The sequence below is a fragment of the Lepus europaeus genome, chromosome 13 (genome assembly GCF_033115175.1).
Source record: "Lepus europaeus isolate LE1 chromosome 13, mLepTim1.pri, whole genome shotgun sequence".
Taxonomy (NCBI): Eukaryota; Metazoa; Chordata; class Mammalia; order Lagomorpha; family Leporidae; genus Lepus; species Lepus europaeus.
The window spans coordinates 43355676-43374542 of record NC_084839.1 but is presented as its reverse complement, the minus strand read 5'-3'; the positions used below and the strand labels follow the sequence as shown (position 1 = coordinate 43374542).

At 43.0% G+C, this 18867-nt stretch overlaps 1 protein-coding gene across 1 annotated transcript; it reads left to right on the top strand.

Moving 5' to 3' along the window:
• Positions 1–1036: 1036 nt before the first annotated feature.
• On the top strand, positions 1037–18639 carry CALM2 (calmodulin 2). The gene is made up of 6 exons (XM_062209400.1): positions 1037–1135; positions 6773–6803; positions 16428–16571; positions 16663–16769; positions 17022–17157; positions 17999–18639. The coding sequence occupies exons 1-6, from the start codon at positions 1133–1135 to the stop codon at positions 18025–18027; spliced, it is 450 nt and encodes a 149-aa protein (XP_062065384.1). The 5' UTR covers positions 1037–1132; the 3' UTR covers positions 18028–18639.
• The last annotated feature ends 228 nt before the right edge of the window (positions 18640–18867 follow it).

The following is an 18867-nucleotide window of genomic DNA, read 5'->3' as shown; positions in this document are numbered from 1 at the left end:
CTGAGAGGTTAGAAAACCCGAACAGATTTGGTTATGAACAGGAAGTGACTCCTTGTTAGGGGCCTACTCTGCGCCACAGACATTTTATTTTAGATTAACTATAATTTTGGCATAATTCTAATTATTGCAGTATTCGTACCAGACAGGTAGTACTGCCTCCATTTTACAAGCGAGGCTGAAGATGGACTAATCCAAGGTCATACATCTGCGAGCGACCCAGCCGAGACTCATATCCAGGTCTGACGCCAGGCCCAACTCCTCCTCAGTGTCAGGCACCGGCCCCACAGTCTCCGGTCCTGAGGCTTTTTTGTTTTCTCTGACAAATCACCGTGGGCAGGGAAGGCAGGGGGGAGTGACAACGAAGCCCCCTTCAGATGAACCTGTCAGCGGCAGCATCCGCCCTCACCCAGATTCCACGGGTTTTTGTGAGGAAGTGAAATGGAAAATGTGGCCGCCACGAGGCTGACACACTGGGCCGAGAAGCCAAACCCAGGGCGCTTCATTCTCGGCTTAAAGTGTTCTCGTCCACCCCTCAACGGCGACCGGCAAGCCGTGTGCGCGAGGGCGGCGGGGCAGGATGGGCGGAGGAGCAAGGTTCCCCAGCCAAGCGCAAAGCACGCGACTCTGCCGCCTGGCGCAGTTGCCAGGACAGCGCGGCCCGTGCAGCAACGGCACAACCCGCACCGCGTCCCGGCGGCGGCTGCGAGGCCGAGTGACGCATTGCAGGTACGAACCAGCCAATCAGAGGCCGGCTCGATGGCCCTCGCACACGCGTCGCCAGCACGGTGCTCCTCCGCGCCGCAAAGTAGCGCCCCTCAGGCGTGGCTCCACCGGCGTTTTAACGGCCCGCTGGGGAGTGAAACCCAGTTACGTCATCAGTATCCCCCTTTCCCTTTATCTTTTGCCTTGTTGACCAAGTAACTCTGACTCCCAGGGTCTCGAGGAGAGTCTGGGGGGGTGGGGTGGGCCGGGACTCGTTCGCGATGTTCCGTTATCTGGGCTGCGGCGGAGGGATCCGGCGGAGGGAGGTGTTTATGAGGCGCTGGGGGCGGAGGAGGAGAATTAGTCCGTGTGGGGCGAGCGAGCTGAGTGGTTGTGTGGACGCGTCTCGGGAACCGGTAGCGCTTGCAGCATGGTGAGTGCGTCGCTAAGCTGCGGGCGCTCGGCCTGTGGGAGGGAAGAGGCTGCAGCGAATTGACTCAAGAATGGGAACTCTCTTTCCTGACGCCCTCACGGAGTGGGTTTCACCCGAGGGGCGGCACGAAAGAGGCCGGGGGCGCCGGTGACGGTTGTGTCGCAGGTGCTCCCCCACCCCCATTCTCCTCAGCGGGGTGGGGGGGGGTCTTCCTCTGTGTATTGGGGGCCGGGCGCACAGCCCAGGAAGCCGTGAGGCTTGTCCGGGCTCGGTGGGGGAGGATGGGTCCGGGGTTGGGGGCAGCCCGGCACACGGGGGCGGAGAGAAAGTGGGGAGAAGGGGAGCGGGGTCGCGCAGAGCCTGCGGTCCGGCTCCGGAAAGGTCAAGCCGGGGCCCGGATTCAAACACCCAACGGACGGTTAGTGCGGGCGCCAGGAAGCGCCTTTGTCCGCTCGCGGCCGCCATGCGCTGAGGGGGCGGGAGGAGCGCGCGGGGCCCCGGGGCGAGCGCCAGCGCCGCCGTTGGCCCGCGGGGCCCGCGTGCCGGGGTCTGGGGGCTCGCGGGCGGGCGGGCGGGCGGCGCGCAGTGTGGGCCGAGCCCGCGCGCTGCAGGGAGCGGCCGGTGGGGGCGGGGCGGGCGGGCGCCGCGCGGGCCCCGGAGCCGCCGCCCCGCGCGGCTCCGCTCGCGCCCCAGCTGCTGCGCTGGCACCTGCAGGACTGCGGAGGTCTCCGCGGCGGCGGCGGCGGCGGCGGGCGGGGGAGGGGGCCGCGGCGCTTCCCATCCCCCCGCCCCGCAGCGCTCGTCTTCGGGCTTCGTCCATTTTTCAGCACCCGAGCTGGGTGCTGCAGTTTTTTTTCTAAGTGGATTTGTCATTGAAGGAACTGCGCTCTATGCCTGAGGTCGGGCGCCTCCTGGAAATACACACCTGGTTACGCAGAGCAGTGGGTTCCAGCGGGAACCTCAAAGGCGTTTCCTGTTCGCCCGCGAGCGAAAACAGGCTCTGGTGCGAAAGTCGGTCTTGGAGGGGGGCCCCTGCCTCGATCCTATTCCAGAATACGCACCTGAGCTCCTGATGCGAAAGCCCCACTGCCGCTCGGCGTTCCTTGAAAAGAGCTCGTATTTCCGTAAGGAACTAGCCAGGTGATCTTAATGGAAGATTCATTTATACAGTGGAAGCTGCCAAATACTGTAGTGATAGAATCGGGGGGGGGGGGGGGAGGGGGCGCGTGCCGCAGAGAATTTTAAAAAGCATTTTGCTCAAACCTAAGACTGGAGCCGCTTGTTCTTGCCTGAAAAAAAAAAAAATCTAATAAGGGCGATAATTTGCAGTGCTTCTGCCAAGTGGTTAAGGCAATGGGTGTGTCCAGGAGGCAAGGTGACATCTTAAACTGGAGTTGAGAATCCTTGCCAACTGAAACCTCCAGCCTGTGTGGGTGTGAGGATAGTTCACCTTGGATCAAACTAGCGTTTATTTTTAAGTTTGACGGAATCGTCCCCTCTTGATATTTTAAATTCTGAATTTTAATAAGCAGGTTGAATTTTTCTTAAAGACAAAAACAGGATGTGCCACAGGCATGTAATTCCACATAGTAAATTTAGAAGAAAAATTCAAATGACGAGTAAGTAATGGCAGTTTGTATCTAAAGGCTTACATGATAAGCTTTTGTATTTACCGTTGGCATAATTGATGCTTTGGCATTTTGAAAAATTGGGTTCAGGCAACTTCATAATTACTGGACTTGGAGATTTTAAATGAAGACTTTGTCAAGTTGAAGAATAAAAATATAAGGTAGAAGTGTAGAATCAGATTGCTTGTATAGCTCATGGGTATGCATGTCCATTATAAGGCAGATTGCTTCAAGAAGACTTGAAGCTAGAATGATTTACGGTAAGTAAAAGATGTGGAGGTAGAAAAGTTGTATAGAAAGTTCCAGTTTCCATAGAATGCAGATGTTCAGTAACAGCCCTAATTTTTATGAAGGCATTTTGTTCCAGTGGTTTCTCTTTTGGTCTAAGGTTGCTGTATAGTAAAAGTGCTGTTCTATCAGAATTTTTTTTTACCCTACTGAAATAATTTTAAGACTGCTCTTGGGATTGGTAAAACTTCTGTAATTGTAAAAGCATTTCACATATAAAGTCTTTCTTGTATCTAAGCATAAGTAGCATATGGGGGAACAGGTGGAAGATAGCAGTTTGTATTCCTGTTCATGCCTGTGGATTCATACATTTATTGGATTATGAAGTTGGAAATCTTTTGAAATCACTTTTTCAAAGCGTTTCATACCTGCCTAGAAGGCCGTTTAGGAAATGTTTGATAAACAACGCACTCACTTCAGGTCACTCATGTAGTGTGCATTAGTGCCTGTTGGTGTTTACAGATCATCTGTGGTTGCTCAAAAATGCAGATTCTAGTTCAGTAGGTCGGCTGGAATTGTAGAGTATACCAACGCCTGGAAGCTTTCTCTTTGTCTAAGAAAACAGAAGAATTACAACAATAGTTGTAGAAATAAGGAAGTAAAAACGTCATCTCTCCAGTGAATTAGTCTTCATGTTGCTGAGATACACGTTAATGAGCTCGAGTTTTCCCAAAAGTATAATTCTGGTTGTTCTAAGAAAATGGCACTTTCCGTAGACAGAAAAGGACTAAATTTATTTATAGTTAGCAAATTAGAGTGCTAGGAAGTTTTTGAAGACTTGCTTTTGGTAGTCTTTAATCTGAATGTTGCTGATAATATTTAAAAATTTTGAAATTATGAGTAAACAGTAAATAAAAAAAAATTACTTGATGGAATCTTCCAAGCAAGATTGAGAGCTTTCAAGTTGAGGTAACAGTCTGTGCTTAGTTCATTGCTTGAAGCTTATCTAAGATTGCATTTCCCTGGATGTGGAGAGCTAGACAAGATGGTGTGAGAGCTTTACATTTTAAGTTTACAGGCGAAATTGGATAGTAAAGTTTTCCTATATGATTATTGCTTTTTCTTCCTAAGGGTTTTTCATCATTCATGTGTTTAAATTTTCCCAAAGTCCTTCAACATATTGAGAGAATAAACACCACTGTGTTTTGTGTACATAAAAAAACCCATTCCTTAAGCTTTCACACATAGTGCAGTGCCTACCACACGTTTAGGTTCGCATTTTTAGTCTTAAACTGATTTTACCTGCTGCCATCTGTCCCTGAGTTGTACTTTGTGGTTTCAGTTTGTACAAATAAGTTTTCTCAGCTTAAAGTTAACATGGGACTTTTGTTGTAAAGGGCTTGATGATTTGTGTGGAAATCCAGCTAGTGTGGTTATTTGTTATTGTGGATTCTTTGATTAATTTATGTAGATTTATGGTTTGTGGAACCTATGAGGCTATCTATCCCTTTATGTTGCTTCTCACACTGCACAGTAAACCTTATAAAGGTAGGTGGTGTCATTCTTGTGTTATTGATGAAGTTGAGTAATATATTCAGGGTCAGTCACACAGCTATTAAGTAGCAAATCTGGGATACCAGCCCAATTATGACTCAGAACACCATACTTTTTCTTCCACTGTGACATGTTGCCCTTCCTCAGAGGTGGAGTCCTGCAAAAATTGACTAGAAGTAAATTCTCTGTTGCTTTCTTTTAATAACATGGTAGACATCAACTGGGTGAGTTTATGGGATTGTAAATTCGGGGGTGGGGGCAGGGATCTTTGGCTACACCAAGTGTTTGTTAGAGAATTGGGACTTGCAGGAGTAAAAGTAGGGTGTGTGTGTGTTTTTTTTTTTTTTTTTTTTTTTTTTTTTGGTAATACAGAAATAGGTTTACATTATAGTCAAGTCAAAGTTGTTGAGCAGGAAAGAAACTTTTTCTAGGTTCTCAAATTTTCTTCCATACCATAGAGAAAATGTGGGGCTTTTCCGTATAGAGGCATTGCGTTCTCAGGGAAGTGTTCATTTAAAAAAATGAAATTGGGAGTGTTTATTTTTACATACAGATAAATGAGCTGATTAATCATAGGGACATTTGAAGGCATGTTGGTAGGCATTTTGAATGGACTGTTCCTTGTTGGTGTCCCTCAATACCATGTTGTGTAGATGTTTTATGGATGTATACACAAATAAGCAATGACATCCAAAGGCCACAGGAACAGCAAGGAGCCTGGATATTTTGCAAACATCTTCATATGTTCCGAATTTAAAACTTCAGGGTATTGGATATGTCTTGATACCTTAGTGCCTAGTTAATCCTGGTTTTTTTAGTCACTGTTTCTTGTCCTACACCCCATTCCTCCTCAATTTAACCTTATCCTCTGTGTCTCCATCTGTAAGATTGGGAATAATAATGCCATTATAAGAGTACTGTGAAGATGGGATAAGAATAGATTATAGAAAGGGTTTTAGTAAATTTTCAGATTTTTAAATTTTTATTTAACAGGTAGAGTTATAGACAGAGAGACAGAGAGAAAGGTCTTCCTTCCATTGGTTCACTCCCCAAATGGCTGTTACGGCCAGCACAGTGCCTGTCCAGAGCCAGGTGCTTCTTAGTCTCCTATGTGGGTGCAGGTGCCCAAGCACGTGGGGTATCCCCCACTGCCCTCCTGGGCCACAGCAGAGAGCTGGACTGGAAGAGGAGCAACTGGGACTAGAACCTGGTGCCCATATGGGATGCTGGCGCCTCAGACGTAGGATTAACCAAGGGAGCCACGGCGCTGGCCCCTTGAGATTTATTTGAAAGGCAGAGTTACAAAAAGGTGAGAGGGAGAAGTCTTCATCTGCTGGCTCACTCCTGAAATGGCCCCAATGGCCAGAGCTGAGCCAATCCAAGGCCAGGAGCCAGGAGCTTCTTCCAGGTCTCCCACATGAGTGCATTGGCCCGAGAACTTGGGCCATCTTCTGCTGCTTTCCCAGGCCATACCAGAGAGCTGGATCGGAAGTAGAGCATCCAGGACTCGAACTGGTGCCCGTATGGGGATGCTGGCACTGCAGGTGGTGGCTTCACCTGCTATGCCACAACACTGACCCCAATGTCTGAAAATTTTTAAAAGCAAAACCAAGTAACTCTTTTCCATGTGCTATAAAAATATAAACCTTAGATTGGCTTTGGGATTTCGTAAAGTGAGAAAATGGATGACATAACATTTGTAAATGCAGTACAGATGTTCAGAACCCTGGTTTCTTTGCATTTGCCTCACAGGTGAGGGGTAAAATCTGGTAGCTCTTTTTTTGTTTGTAAAATCAGAATGATGTGTTTAATGTTTAATAATGTGTGAGAGTAATTTCAACTTGGGATTCTCATACCTTCATTTTGGTTTCAGTGGGGATTTCTGGGAATAATGCTTAGTTTGCCAGAGGAGGTGAGCTTTAGTTTAGGTATCTTTTAAAAAGGAAACAGTGTTCCTATTGGATGGACTCTGTCCTTGCTTTAGAACCCATTTAAACTTTGTACTATGCCAGATTTGTGTATTTTAAACTTGGAGGCAAGACAGTTTACCTAAGATAAACCAGATGTGTGCATTTTCTGTCCACTTGTGTATGTTGCCAGTACTAAGGATTGTTGAGCTAAATGAAGCTTATGGTACATGATGAACCTTGAAAATTTTAACTTGTTGCTGTAACTGCTAATCTCCACACTCCCAAGTCCCTAATCTACCTCTTTGATCTCTTTGTAGGCTGACCAACTGACTGAGGAGCAGATTGCAGGTGAGAAATACTCTACTAGATTATATCCGTTGGATTTTATTACAAATTAAATCACCAGCCTCAGAATAAAATAGTTCTTTGAAATAAGTGACTTTGGTGTGTGTCATAGGTAGTAGGTAACATGAGTGTAATGTAATATGGTAATTCAGCCTGCTTTGACAAGTGAGACTGTAACCCTGCCTGTGAAAGATGGTACAGGGCTAACTTTAATTAAATACAATTATTTTTGTCTATGTAGATATACTTCAGAGCCTGGTTTGGGGAAAGAAGGCTGTTTTTTGTTTTGTTTTGTTTTTTGTTTAAGATTTATCTCACTATAAAACAAATTCTGAGTTACTTAACACTGCAACTCCAGTGTCTTGAAGTGTAGAATCAGAAGATGAACATTTTACCCTAAATTAGCTAATATTTAAACCTTAGAGTTGTATACAGGTTGAATCTCACTACCCTGAAATGTACCAAAATCTGAAACTTTTTGAAGGTTGATGATACCACAATGGAAAATTCCACAGATGACCTCATGTGTTGTTATTGTCAAAATACAGGCCATTGAAAATACATACATAAAATCACCTTCTGATTATGTGAACAAGGTATACATGAAACAAGTGAATTTTTAATTTAGACTTGGGTCTCATCCCCAAGATACTTCAGTGTGTAGGTGCAAGTATTTCAAAATCTGAAATCCAAAATACTTCTAAGCATTTTGGTTAAGGAATACTCAAATCATAGAATAACCATTTCTCTAGTGAAAAGCATCTGAAAGCTAGCCTTTTGTTTTAGAAGGATCACTAGTAATTTTTACCTTGTCTAAATCTTAACTTGCTTTATGTTACTGTGGAGATATGTGAAGTTAATACATAAAATCTGATGTAATTGTTACTTTTGATTTTATTCTAGGACTTTGAGATAGTTCTTTAACTTAAAAATGTTGAAGGAACTTGGAAAAGTTTGTTTTCCTTTTTTTGAATTGCAGTGCTGAAATGCTTTTCATGATACTACTTTGCTACATTAGAATGACACAGTACATTATTAGCGCAGGTGCCAAGCAGTTCAGCTGCCATGATTTTCTCAGGGAGCAAAAAGTTGAAAGGGTTGAAGTACTTGAGCGAATATCATAAATATTATGATAGGACCTCATGAAGTAAGAAGGTGTCAGTATTTTTCTTTTTCTTTTTCTTTTTTTTTTTTTTTGGTCTTTTTTTAGGATTGATTTATTTATTTGAAAGGCAGTTAGAGGGAGAGAGAGGTCTGTCTTCTGCTGGTTCACTCCCCAAATGGCTGCAATGGCGGGAGCTGGGCCAATCCAATCCAGGAGTCAGGAGCTTCCTCTGCAGGACTCCACTGCTTTCCCAGGCCTTTAGCAGGGAGTTGGATCAGAAGTAGAGTAGCCGGGACTTGAACCAGCCCCAAAAATTTATTTGAAAAGCAGAGTTATAGAGACGCAGAAACAGAGAGAGCAAGCGAAAGCGAGAGAGCTCTTGCATCTGCTGATTCACTCCTCAAATGGCTGCAATGGCCAGAGCTGAGCTGATCCAAAGCCAGGAGCTTCTTCCGGGTCTCCCATGTTTGTGCAAGGGGCCCAAGGACTTGGGCCACCTTCTTCTGCTTTCCCAGACCATAGCAAAGAGCTGGATCAGAAGTGGAGCAATTGAAACTTGAACCAATGTCCTAAGTTTTATTAATTTTATTAATTTATTTGAAAGGCAGGGACAGATTGTCCATCTACTGTTTATTCCCAAAATGCCCATAAAAGCTGGATCTGGTTCAGGCCAAAACTAGGAACCTGGAATTGAATCAAGATCTCCACTTGGGTGGCCATTATCTGCTGCCTCCCAGAGTGCATTAACAGAGCATATCCAGAATTTGAACTCGGGGAAACTCTGAATCCTAAGAGGCATCTGGCTATGCTAAATGTCCACCGTAGCACATATTTGAAAAACAAATGTTTGAATATAAGAGGATCAATCTTGAATGATTGATTGCATCTTTATAAAATAATATTTGTGGTTCATCAGAACATCGTCTTTAGGTAAAATCAATCTTTTCATTGACTTCTATCATGAAATCAGGTTTCCAGTGGGAGTGGAAGAATAATGTGTTCTTAGATACTCTGCTTACCTTGTCTTTCTCCAGACCACAGATGTATCTTTAAAATTGATTTTGGGCTCCAGATTTTACTGAAGTTTGAGCACAGGAACCAAAACTTTCATGTAAGATAGGGGATCTTAGTGTTCCCGCTTTTAGCCTCAGTGCCTTGCCATCTAGTAAGCATGAAATATGCCACAGTGCTGGCATCCCATATGGGGGCCAGTTCGTGTCCCACATGCTCCACATTGGATCCAGCTCTCTGCTGTGGCATGGGAAAGTGGTATAAGAATGGCCCAAGTCCTTGAGCCTCTGCACCTGCGTGGGAGACCTGGAGGAAGCTCCTGGCTTCAGATTGGTGTGGTTCTGGCCATTGTGGCCATTTGAGGAGTGAACCAGCTAATGGAAGATCTCTGTCTGCCTTTCAAATAAATAAATCTAAACAACAACAAAGTATTTCTGTAATTTCATTTTCAAAGAAGTGTGTGACACACACAAAAAGTATAGAACACTGCTACCCTATTATATTGATAATCTGCCTTTGAAGTAAAGATTTTTTTTTTAATCTGGTAAGTAAGTTGTAATTGTTGGTGACTAGTATATCTTAAAGTCTTAAGATCTACTTGTTTTATAAAATATTAAGCTTCATACATAAAATGCAGCATTGAGTGTGTGCATAAATGCAACTTTTTAAAGCTGTGCTAGCATGTAATAAAACTGCTACTACATTGGTTTAGAAATTTTTATTTTTAAAGATTTATTTATTTGAAAGCCAGAGTTGCAGAGAGAGAGAGGTCTTCCATCAGATGATTCACTCCCAATTGGCCGCAAGGGCCAGAGCTGTGCCGATCCAAATCCAGGAGCCAGGAGCTTCCTTCGGGTCTTCCACGCAGGTGCAGGGTCCCAAGGACTTGGGCCATCTTCTTCTGCTTTCCCAGGCCATAGCAGAGAGCTAGATCGGAAGTGGAGCAGCCGGGTCTCGAACTGGCGCCCATGTAGGATGCAAGTGCTTCAGGCCAGGGCGTCAACTGCTATGCCACAGCACTGGCCCTGGTTTAGAAATTTCTGACAAATAACTTGGTCTAGGAAATTGGTGGTGTTCAGGTGAAGTTACTAATGTTAAATTACCTCATCTTGAAGAATATTATCTAGTTTGGCATTACTAACATGTTAATGACTTTATGATGTCTTTAGTTGTTGGTATTTGACATTTGGAGGACTGTGTATGGAGAAAATGTACAGAAGTTTTCTTTTTAACAAATCTGTACTTAAACCTTTATTAAACTTTCAGGGTCCAAATTCCATAGAAATAATTAGTTTATAGCAGCTTATTACATAGTGTCATGCAAAGTTGCAGTACACAAGACCTTTAAGGGATTATAATTCTGAATTTTTAAAATAAGTACAAGTTAGTAAATAGGCATTTGAGCTTTTAATAAGCTTATGCAATAAACTAATTAGGATAGGGTCCTATGAACTGATAAAACATAGTGTGGTTTTTCTGCAAGTTTTGATTTAGGCATGACTCAAATGAATTTCTGGAGGTTCCTTACATTAATCACTTTTGTAAAAGAGCTGTTCTTTGTTCTGTGACATTCAGGACCTGGTCTTACTACTGTGTGTGTAGGTTTTGGCTCTGGGATTTGTATTTCAAGTCCTTACCAGAGTTAACTCTTTAGAACTATGTGCTTCTCTACATAGAGATTGTTTTGAAATACAGTGAACTTAAGTTTGTACTTTGAAGTTTACTCTTACAGTTTTTATGGATGTTTCTGACTACAGTGTGGAAGCACAAGTAGAAATTTGGAATAAACCTTGACCTTTAAAATGTTGTCATTTCTTCCTTCTTGAATGCATAGTTTTGTTTTCTGCTTTTTTTAAAATTCCAGTTTATTGGGATTTACATGTTGCAGATTTTCACCTACTTACTATTTTTTTAATTTGAAAGTCAGAATTCTACAGAAAAAAAAGAGGCAGAGTGAGAGAGAGGTCTTCCATCCACTGGTTCACTCCCCAGTTGGCCACAACGGCTGGAGCTGGGCCAATCGAAGCTAGGAGCTTCTTCCAGGTCTCTCACTTGGGTGCAGGGGCCCAAGGACTTCGGGCATCTTCTACTGCTTTCCCAGGCATAGCAGAGAGCTGGATTGGAAGTGCAGCAGCTGGGACTCTAACCAGTTCCCATATGAGATGCCAGCACTGCATGCGGTGGCTTTACCCACTACACCACAGCGCCAGCCCGTTTCCTGCTTTTCACTTCTTCCAGTGCACATTTTACTTTATTTTATTAAAGATTTATTTTATTTATTTGAAAGCCAGAGTTAGAGAACAGAGGAGAGGCAGAGATAGAATGTCTTCTATCCGCTGGTTCACTCCGTAGATGGCCGCAACGGCCGGAGTTGCGCTGATCAGGAGCTTCTTCCGGGTCTCCTACACGGGTGCAGGGGCCCAAGAAGTGGGACCAGCTTCCACTGCTTTCCCAGGCCATAGCAGAGTGCTGGATTGGAAGTGGAGCAGCGGGGACTCGAACCAGAGTCCATATGGGATGCCGGTGCCTCAGGCCAGGGCTTTAACCTGCTGCGCCACAGCTCAGCCCCAGTGCACATTTTAAAGCTTACTATATTTTAAAGCTTCTTGAAACTTAGAACACTCAGCCGGCGCCGCAGCTCACTAGGCTAATCCTCCGCCTGCGGCGCCAGCACTCCAGGTTCTAGTCCTGGTTGGGGTGCCGGTTCTGTCCCGGTTGCTCCTCTTCCAGTCCAGCTCTCTGCTGTGGCCCTGGAAGGCAGTGGAAATTGGCCCAAGTGCTTGGGCCCTGCACCTGCATGGGAGACCAGGAGGAAGCACCTGGCTCCTGGCTTTGGATCGGCGCAGCGCGCCGGCCTTAGCAGCCATTGGGGGGTGAACCAACAGAAGGAAGACCTTTCTGTCTCTCACTAACTTTTAACTGTAAAAAAATTAAATTAAAAAAAAAAAAAAAGAAACTTAGAACACTCATAAAATACACCCTGCTTCTTAACAGAATTTAGCTTTTAGTTAAATCCTGTAATAGAAAAAAATGTTGTTAAACACTGGAAATTTATGCACTTTATAGTTGTGTTAAATAATAGGTGCCGTGGCTAAGTACTTTTGCAGAGAATGTAAATATAAACAACATACATATTTAAATACTTCTATAACATAAGTCTGGATTATATTAGGTGATCGATACTGTGTGTTCAAACCCTAATTGTTACATATTTCATGCAGTGCCTCTATATATTGGTGGAGTTTTTGTTGGGATTTTGTTGTTGGGGGTTGGAGGCCTTAGTGAAATGTTGACCATTTAATCGTGTGTGGGCTGGGAATCCCTAATTATTTTTGTCTTTATGTTGATCTAGATTAGCACTGTATACTATTTTCACAGAATTAATACTAGTGTGATACTAAGCTTTCGATTGATATTAGATGAGTTTTTCTGGAAACAAGCAGTATTTAAATAGAATGGAAGTGTTGCACACAGAAATAGTGATAACCTGATCTAAATAAAGCTAAGCAGTTAAAAGATGTTAAGCAGAAGAAAGTAACGTGGTGGTCCAAAAAGAAAGAAGGACCCATGTAGTTTGGATAATTATAAAGGAAGAACCCTGTTAGGAAGCGGTTGTAGTAGTTCAGGCAAAAAATGTTGGGACTTTCAACCAAGATATTAGGTGTAAGATTGAAAAAGATTCAGAAAGTATTTTTTTTTTAATGATTTGTTTATTCAAGACAGGAGAGAGAATTGGTTCACTCCCCGAGTGCTCTCAGTGGTGCCCAGCTGGACTGGGTGGGAGCCAGGAATGTAATCCAGATCTCCCACATGGGTGGCAGGAACCCAGTGACTTGTGCCATCACTACCTCTTCCTAGGGTCTACATTAGCAGGAATGTTGGACTCAGAGGCAGAGCTGTTTATCAAACCTGGGGATTCCTATCTGGAACACTGGTGTCTTAGCCACTAGGCTAACCACCTGCCCCTGGGAATCAGGCAGTATTTAAGTTGTAGAATTCAATAGGACTGTTTTGGTTGAAGTCAGCCTGGGGAGATGTCCAGTAAACAGTCAGAAATGGAAGTCATAAGGGGCACAGGCAGTGGTGTAGCAGTCAGTTTGCTGCTTGGGATGCCTGCATCCTATATTGGAGTGCCTGAGCACCATTCTGGCTTTAGCTGAATTCCAGGTTCCTACTAAAGTGTACCCTAGGAGACAGCAGTTGATGGCTTATGTACTTGGGTCCCTGCTATCCATGTGGGAGATTCTGATTGATTGGGCTCCCAACTCCTGGCTTGGGCCTGACAAGTTGCTCCTGTTGCAGACATTTGGGGGAGTGAAATGGTGGATGGGACATCTATCTATAGCAGTCTCTGCCTTTGAAATAAAAGTAAATTTTGAAGTTTTTTGCTTAAAAAATAGTTTTAGGGGTGACGCTGTGCCTGCATCCCATATGGGTGCAGGGTCATGTCCAAGGGAAGTTTGAGAATTTTTCAGTGCAGTTTGGATGCTATAGGAAAGTGAGATCTTTTAAAGATTATTTATTTATTTATTTGAAAGAGCTACACAGAGAAGGAATTTTTTTTATTTTTTATTTTTTTGACAGGCAGAGTGGACAGTGAGAGAGAGACAGAGAGAAAGGTCTTTCTTTGCTGTTGGTTCATCCTCCAATGGCTGCTGCAGCCAGCGCACCGCGCTGATCCGAAGCCAGGAGCCAGGTGCTTCTTCTGGTCTCCCATGGGATGCAGGACCCAAGCACCTGGGCCATCCTCCACTGCACTCCCGGGCCACAGCAGAGAGCTGGCCTGGAAGAGGGGCAACTGGGACAGAATCCGGCACCCCGACTGGGACTAGAACCTGGTGTGCCGGCGCCGCAGGCGGAGGGTTAGCCTGTTGAACCACGATGCTGGCTTATTTTTTATTTTTTTAAGGTTTATTTTTAAAGAGTTACAGAGAGTTCTTACATCTGCTAATTCACTCCCCAGATGGCTGCAACAGCCCAAGTTAGGCCAAAGGCAGGAGCTTCATCAGGGTCTCCCACCTGAGTGTTGGGGATCCAGGCACTTGGGCCATCTGCTGCTGCTTTCAGGCACACTAGCAGAGAGCTGGATCCAAAGTGGAGCAGATAGGATATGAACTGGTGCCCATGTGGTATGCCAGCATCTATGCAGTGGCTTTACCCACCCACCACACCAGCCCCGTTAATCTCTTCTCTTGACATTGTTTGCCAGACATAAAATTGTAATACTTCTACATATTCCTAAATTTGGAAGGTAGATAAGTTATTCCCATTATTAAATAGGGAAATGTTGAAGCACAAAAGATTTAGTAATTTGCCCATATTACATGCTAGTAAGTAGCAGAGCTAAGACATTTGTAACTCCTTCAGTCAAGTTCCAAAGTCTTTTTTAGTTTATGTGCCATAAGACCTTGCATACTGAAGCAAATGTTGGGCAACTATAGGTGGTCATTGCTGAACTTAACATCACCTAATGAGTTGGATCTGTAATTAATTTTGATCGTAGATTGAAGGGATAAAGGATATGAGTAGTGATGCCTTGAAAAGTTTGGATTTAGTTGTAGGCTAAGAAACTAGTGGGCAGAATCAGTGGAGGAGTAGTTGAGCCCAAAGAAGATACAATATGATGAAATAGAGCAGGAAAAGACAGGTGGAGAATACTATAGGACTATAAGAAAAGCACATGTTTTCAAACGTTAGCCAAGCTTAATGGTCCTGTGAACTTTGGAACTGCTTTTGTGTTTGGTTGCTGGTAGAGTCTAATACCTTTTAGAAAAGATAATAGCTTTGTTATTAACCCAGTGGTATGACCTTTCAAATTTAATCTTTATCATTCCTCTATCTGTAAAATAGTGTAGCCAGGTAATCTGGAATGTTGGTCAAGCAGCTTTCCATAACCAGTACAATTTCATAAGAAAAATTTAAGGAATGATATATTTAATTCTGTAAGCTTTTTGCATTCTTTTTTTTTTTTTTTTTTTTTTTTTTTTGACAGGCAGAGTAGACAGAAAGGTCTTCCTTTTACCATTGGTTCACCCTCCAGTGGCCGCTGCGGCTGGCGCGCTGCACTGATCCAAAGCCAGGAGCCAGGTGCTTCTCCTGGTCTCCCATGCGGGTGCAGGGCCCAAGCACTTGGGCCATCCTCCTCTGCACTCCTGGGCCACAGCAGAGAGCTGGACTGGAAGAGGGGCAACCGGGACAGAATCCGGCGCCCTGACTGGGACTAGAACCCAGTGTGCCGGCGCCGCAAGGCGGAGGATTAGCCTATTGAGCCGCGGCGCCAGCCTGTTTGCATTCTAAAGACAGATGTAGGGGCTGGAGCTGTGGCATAGTGGGTAAAGCTGCCTGTGACTCCAGCATCCCTTATGGGAGTCCTGGCTGTTCCGCTTCGGATCCATCTCCCTCCTAATGTGCATGGGAAAGCAGCGAAATATGGCCCAAATGCTTGGGCCCCTGCACCTGTGTGGGAGACCTGGAGGAAGCTCCTAGCTTCAGATGAGTCAGCTCCAACTGTTGTGGCCATTTGGGGAGTGAACCAGTGGATGGAAGGTCTGTCTGTCTCCCGTCCCACCCCTCCCTGGGGTCTAACTCTCTCTCTCAAATAAATCTTTCAACAGAAAGAAAAATGTGAGATATCTCTGCCTGTTTTCAGTGATGTAGCACTTCGTTAAAACTGTACATTTGTAACATTTTTATCTTTCATTTAATTTGAAAGGCAGAATGACACAGAGAGGGAGATAAGAGATCTTCCATCTGCTGGTTCACTCCCCAAAAGGCCACAGTGCTGGCCCCGAGATTGTAGGTGCATTAGCCAGGAAGCTGGATTCGAAACAGCAGCCAGTACTTGGACCTGTGTTCTGATACAGGATTCCAGCATTGCAGGTGGCAACTTAGCTTGCTGCACCACAGCACTTGGCCCCTGGACCTTCATATCTTGATAAGTCCTTTGTAAACATTATTATAGATTATTTGGAGGTAGTCCTTTCTACCTTTTAGAAAAGGATACTGGCTTGTTAGATATTCTGGAAATTTATAAGTTTATAAGTAGATTGATTTAGGCAAAAACATGTGACCTTTGAAAACTCTAAATGTGATGGGAATAGTGTAAATAAAAATACATGTTTGGTGCTGATAGTCTTATTTTTCTATTGTCACTGTAAATTAGCTCTGTAGTTCTGAGTTCTGTTCCACTGAGAAGCTTAAATGGAAAATAAAGTCCCCAGTCTTTGGGACTTTTGGTATTTTTTCCTATTTTAACCTAAAATTATTTTACTTTGTGTGGTCTAGACTTTGGAGATCCCTGTGGGATCCTAAAACTACTTGTTAGATGAGTATGAGCGGATACTTGTATCTTTAGCCAGAGATGTTTGTAATATCACAAACTTTTCCCACCTAATTCTTTGGGAATCAGAAGCCCATTTCAGGGCTATCTCCCCATACTTCTTCGCTTTGACTTTTTCTTCAGGAGGTTTTTATTGTTAACCTGTGTATTTGGATTGTGATCTTTTAAACAGAATTCAAAGAAGCTTTTTCACTATTTGACAAGGATGGTGATGGAACTATAACAACAAAGGAATTGGGAACTGTAATGAGGTCTCTTGGGCAGAATCCCACAGAAGCAGAGTTACAGGACATGATTAATGAAGTAGATGCTGATGGTAAAAGTCTTTAATAAATTTTGGGGGTGGGAGGATGGTGGAGGGAATTGAAGAGGTATATATTTGCATTCTAATATTTCCACCATTTCAGGTAATGGCACAATTGACTTCCCTGAATTTCTGACAATGATGGCAAGAAAAATGAAAGACACAGACAGTGAAGAAGAAATTAGAGAAGCATTCCGTGTGTTTGATAAGGTAGGTAATGTATTTCAGAGTTGGATATATTTTAATTTGAAGGTAAATGAAGATACCCAGACCTCTTACTTTGTTTCTTATGAGTTACCAGTACACTTTGTCTAGATCAACTATTTGTAAATTCTCTTCAACTTATGGATGTCTAAAGTATATTTTTATCCGTAATGTGAAACTGAGCAAACCTATTAAATTTCCATTCCAACACCTATCACCTCTCTATAATTTCACTCAAGTATTGAAATTTTTCTCTAGGATGGCAATGGCTATATTAGTGCGGCAGAGCTTCGCCATGTGATGACAAACCTGGGAGAGAAGTTAACAGATGAAGAGGTTGATGAAATGATCAGGGAAGCAGATATTGATGGTGATGGTCAAGTAAACTATGAAGGTAAATCTTCATTCTCGCTGCCTTTTTGCATGCTTTGATTTTTAAGTTAGAAGTACTTGTTAGGTGCCTGATGAAAATTAGCGATTCTCTCCATCCTCAAAGTTAGGATGCTAAACCAGTTATAGTCGTATTTGCTAAGCTTTTGCTATTCAGTGTTATCCACAAATGAGGCAAAATCAACATCATCTGAGACTTTCTAAGAGCTGTTTATCAGATTTTACCCTACATAGAATCTACATTTTTAACAAGATTCCTGGCTGATTCATACGCACATTAAAGTTTGAAAAGTGCTACATGCTTGGAACAATTTGGAAGGCTTAAACTTAATCCCAGTTCCCTAAAATGAAATTAAAGGTGACTTTTTTCCTCCACTTGAGCTCCCCTACCCTTGACCCCCAAAAAGTAGCTGTAGTCTGAAACTATTTATATATGCTTCAGTTCAAAAGTATCATGCAAAGTTTTTTGGGAGTTGAAAGGCTTTCCAGTAAAACCTTCGTCTTGAATTTTTTTTTACAATATAACATACATTTAGAAAACAGTGTAAAATTTGACTTCGAAAAACTGAGTTCATGGAACTGAAGTTATAATACTGATTTATAATGCATCAGGCTTAAAAATCAAGTTTAAGCTATGACAGCCAAGAATGTTTAAAGCATTAATTTGACTCTTCGTCAGTAATGCTGAATAATTGCAGTTTATGATAGTCTGGCCCTGGTAGTAAGCCAGCTCACCTCTGTACTTTATAATTTGAGGAAAGGGGAAATGGAGACTGCTCAGTGAGTAAATGTGATTGGTTTTGTCATTTGTCATTGACTCAACTTTTTGTGTACTTCTTTTTCAGAGTTTGTACAAATGATGACAGCAAAGTGAAGACATTGTACAGAATGTGTTAAATTTCTTGTACAAAATTGTTTATTTGCCTTTTCTTTGTTTGTAACTTATCTGTAAAAGGTTTCCCCCTACTGTCAAAAAAATATGCATGTATAGTAATTAGGACTTCATTCCTCCATGTTTTCTTCCCTTATCTTACTGTCATTGTCCTGAAACCTTATTTTAGAAATTGATCAAGTAACATGTTGCATGTGGCTTACTCTGGATATATCTAAGCCCTTCTGCACATCTAAACTTAGATGGAGTTGGTCAAATGAGGGAACATCTGGGTTATGCCTTTTTTTAAGTAGTTTTCTTTAGGAACTGTCAGCATGTTGTTGTTGAAGTGTGGAGTTGTAACTCTGCGTGGACTATGGACAGTCAACAATATGTACTTAAAAGTTGCACTATTGCAAAAACGGGTGTATTATCCAGGTACTCGTACACTATTTTTTTGTACTGCTGGTCCTGTACCAGAAACATTTTCTTTTATTGTTACTTGCTTTTTAAACTTTGTTTAGCCACTTAAAGAAAATCTGCTTATGGCACAATTTGCCTCAAATCCATTCCAAGTTGTATATTTGTTTTCCAATAAAAAAAAATTACAATTTACCCAACTGTTGCTCTGAATCTGAGTCATTTGATTAACTTTGGAGGTCTAATCTTGAGAATAAAATGTGAAGTATGTGAAGTTGGTTCTACCTTGATATATAGATAAATTTTTTTTTAAAGATTTATTTACTGGAAAGTCAGAGTTACACACAGAGAGAAGGATAGGCAGAGAGAGAGAGAGAGAGGTCTACCATCCTCTGATTCACTCCCCAACTGGCTGCAACAGCC

Excerpts from the sequence above, each read along its gene's own strand:
- CALM2 (XM_062209400.1), top strand. Across the intron at positions 6,804-16,427 it reads GACTGAGGAGCAGATTGCAG|AATTCAAAGAAGCTTTTTCA; the intron begins GTGAGAAATACT and ends TCTTTTAAACAG. Across the intron at positions 16,572-16,662 it reads TAATGAAGTAGATGCTGATG|GTAATGGCACAATTGACTTC; the intron begins GTAAAAGTCTTT and ends CCACCATTTCAG.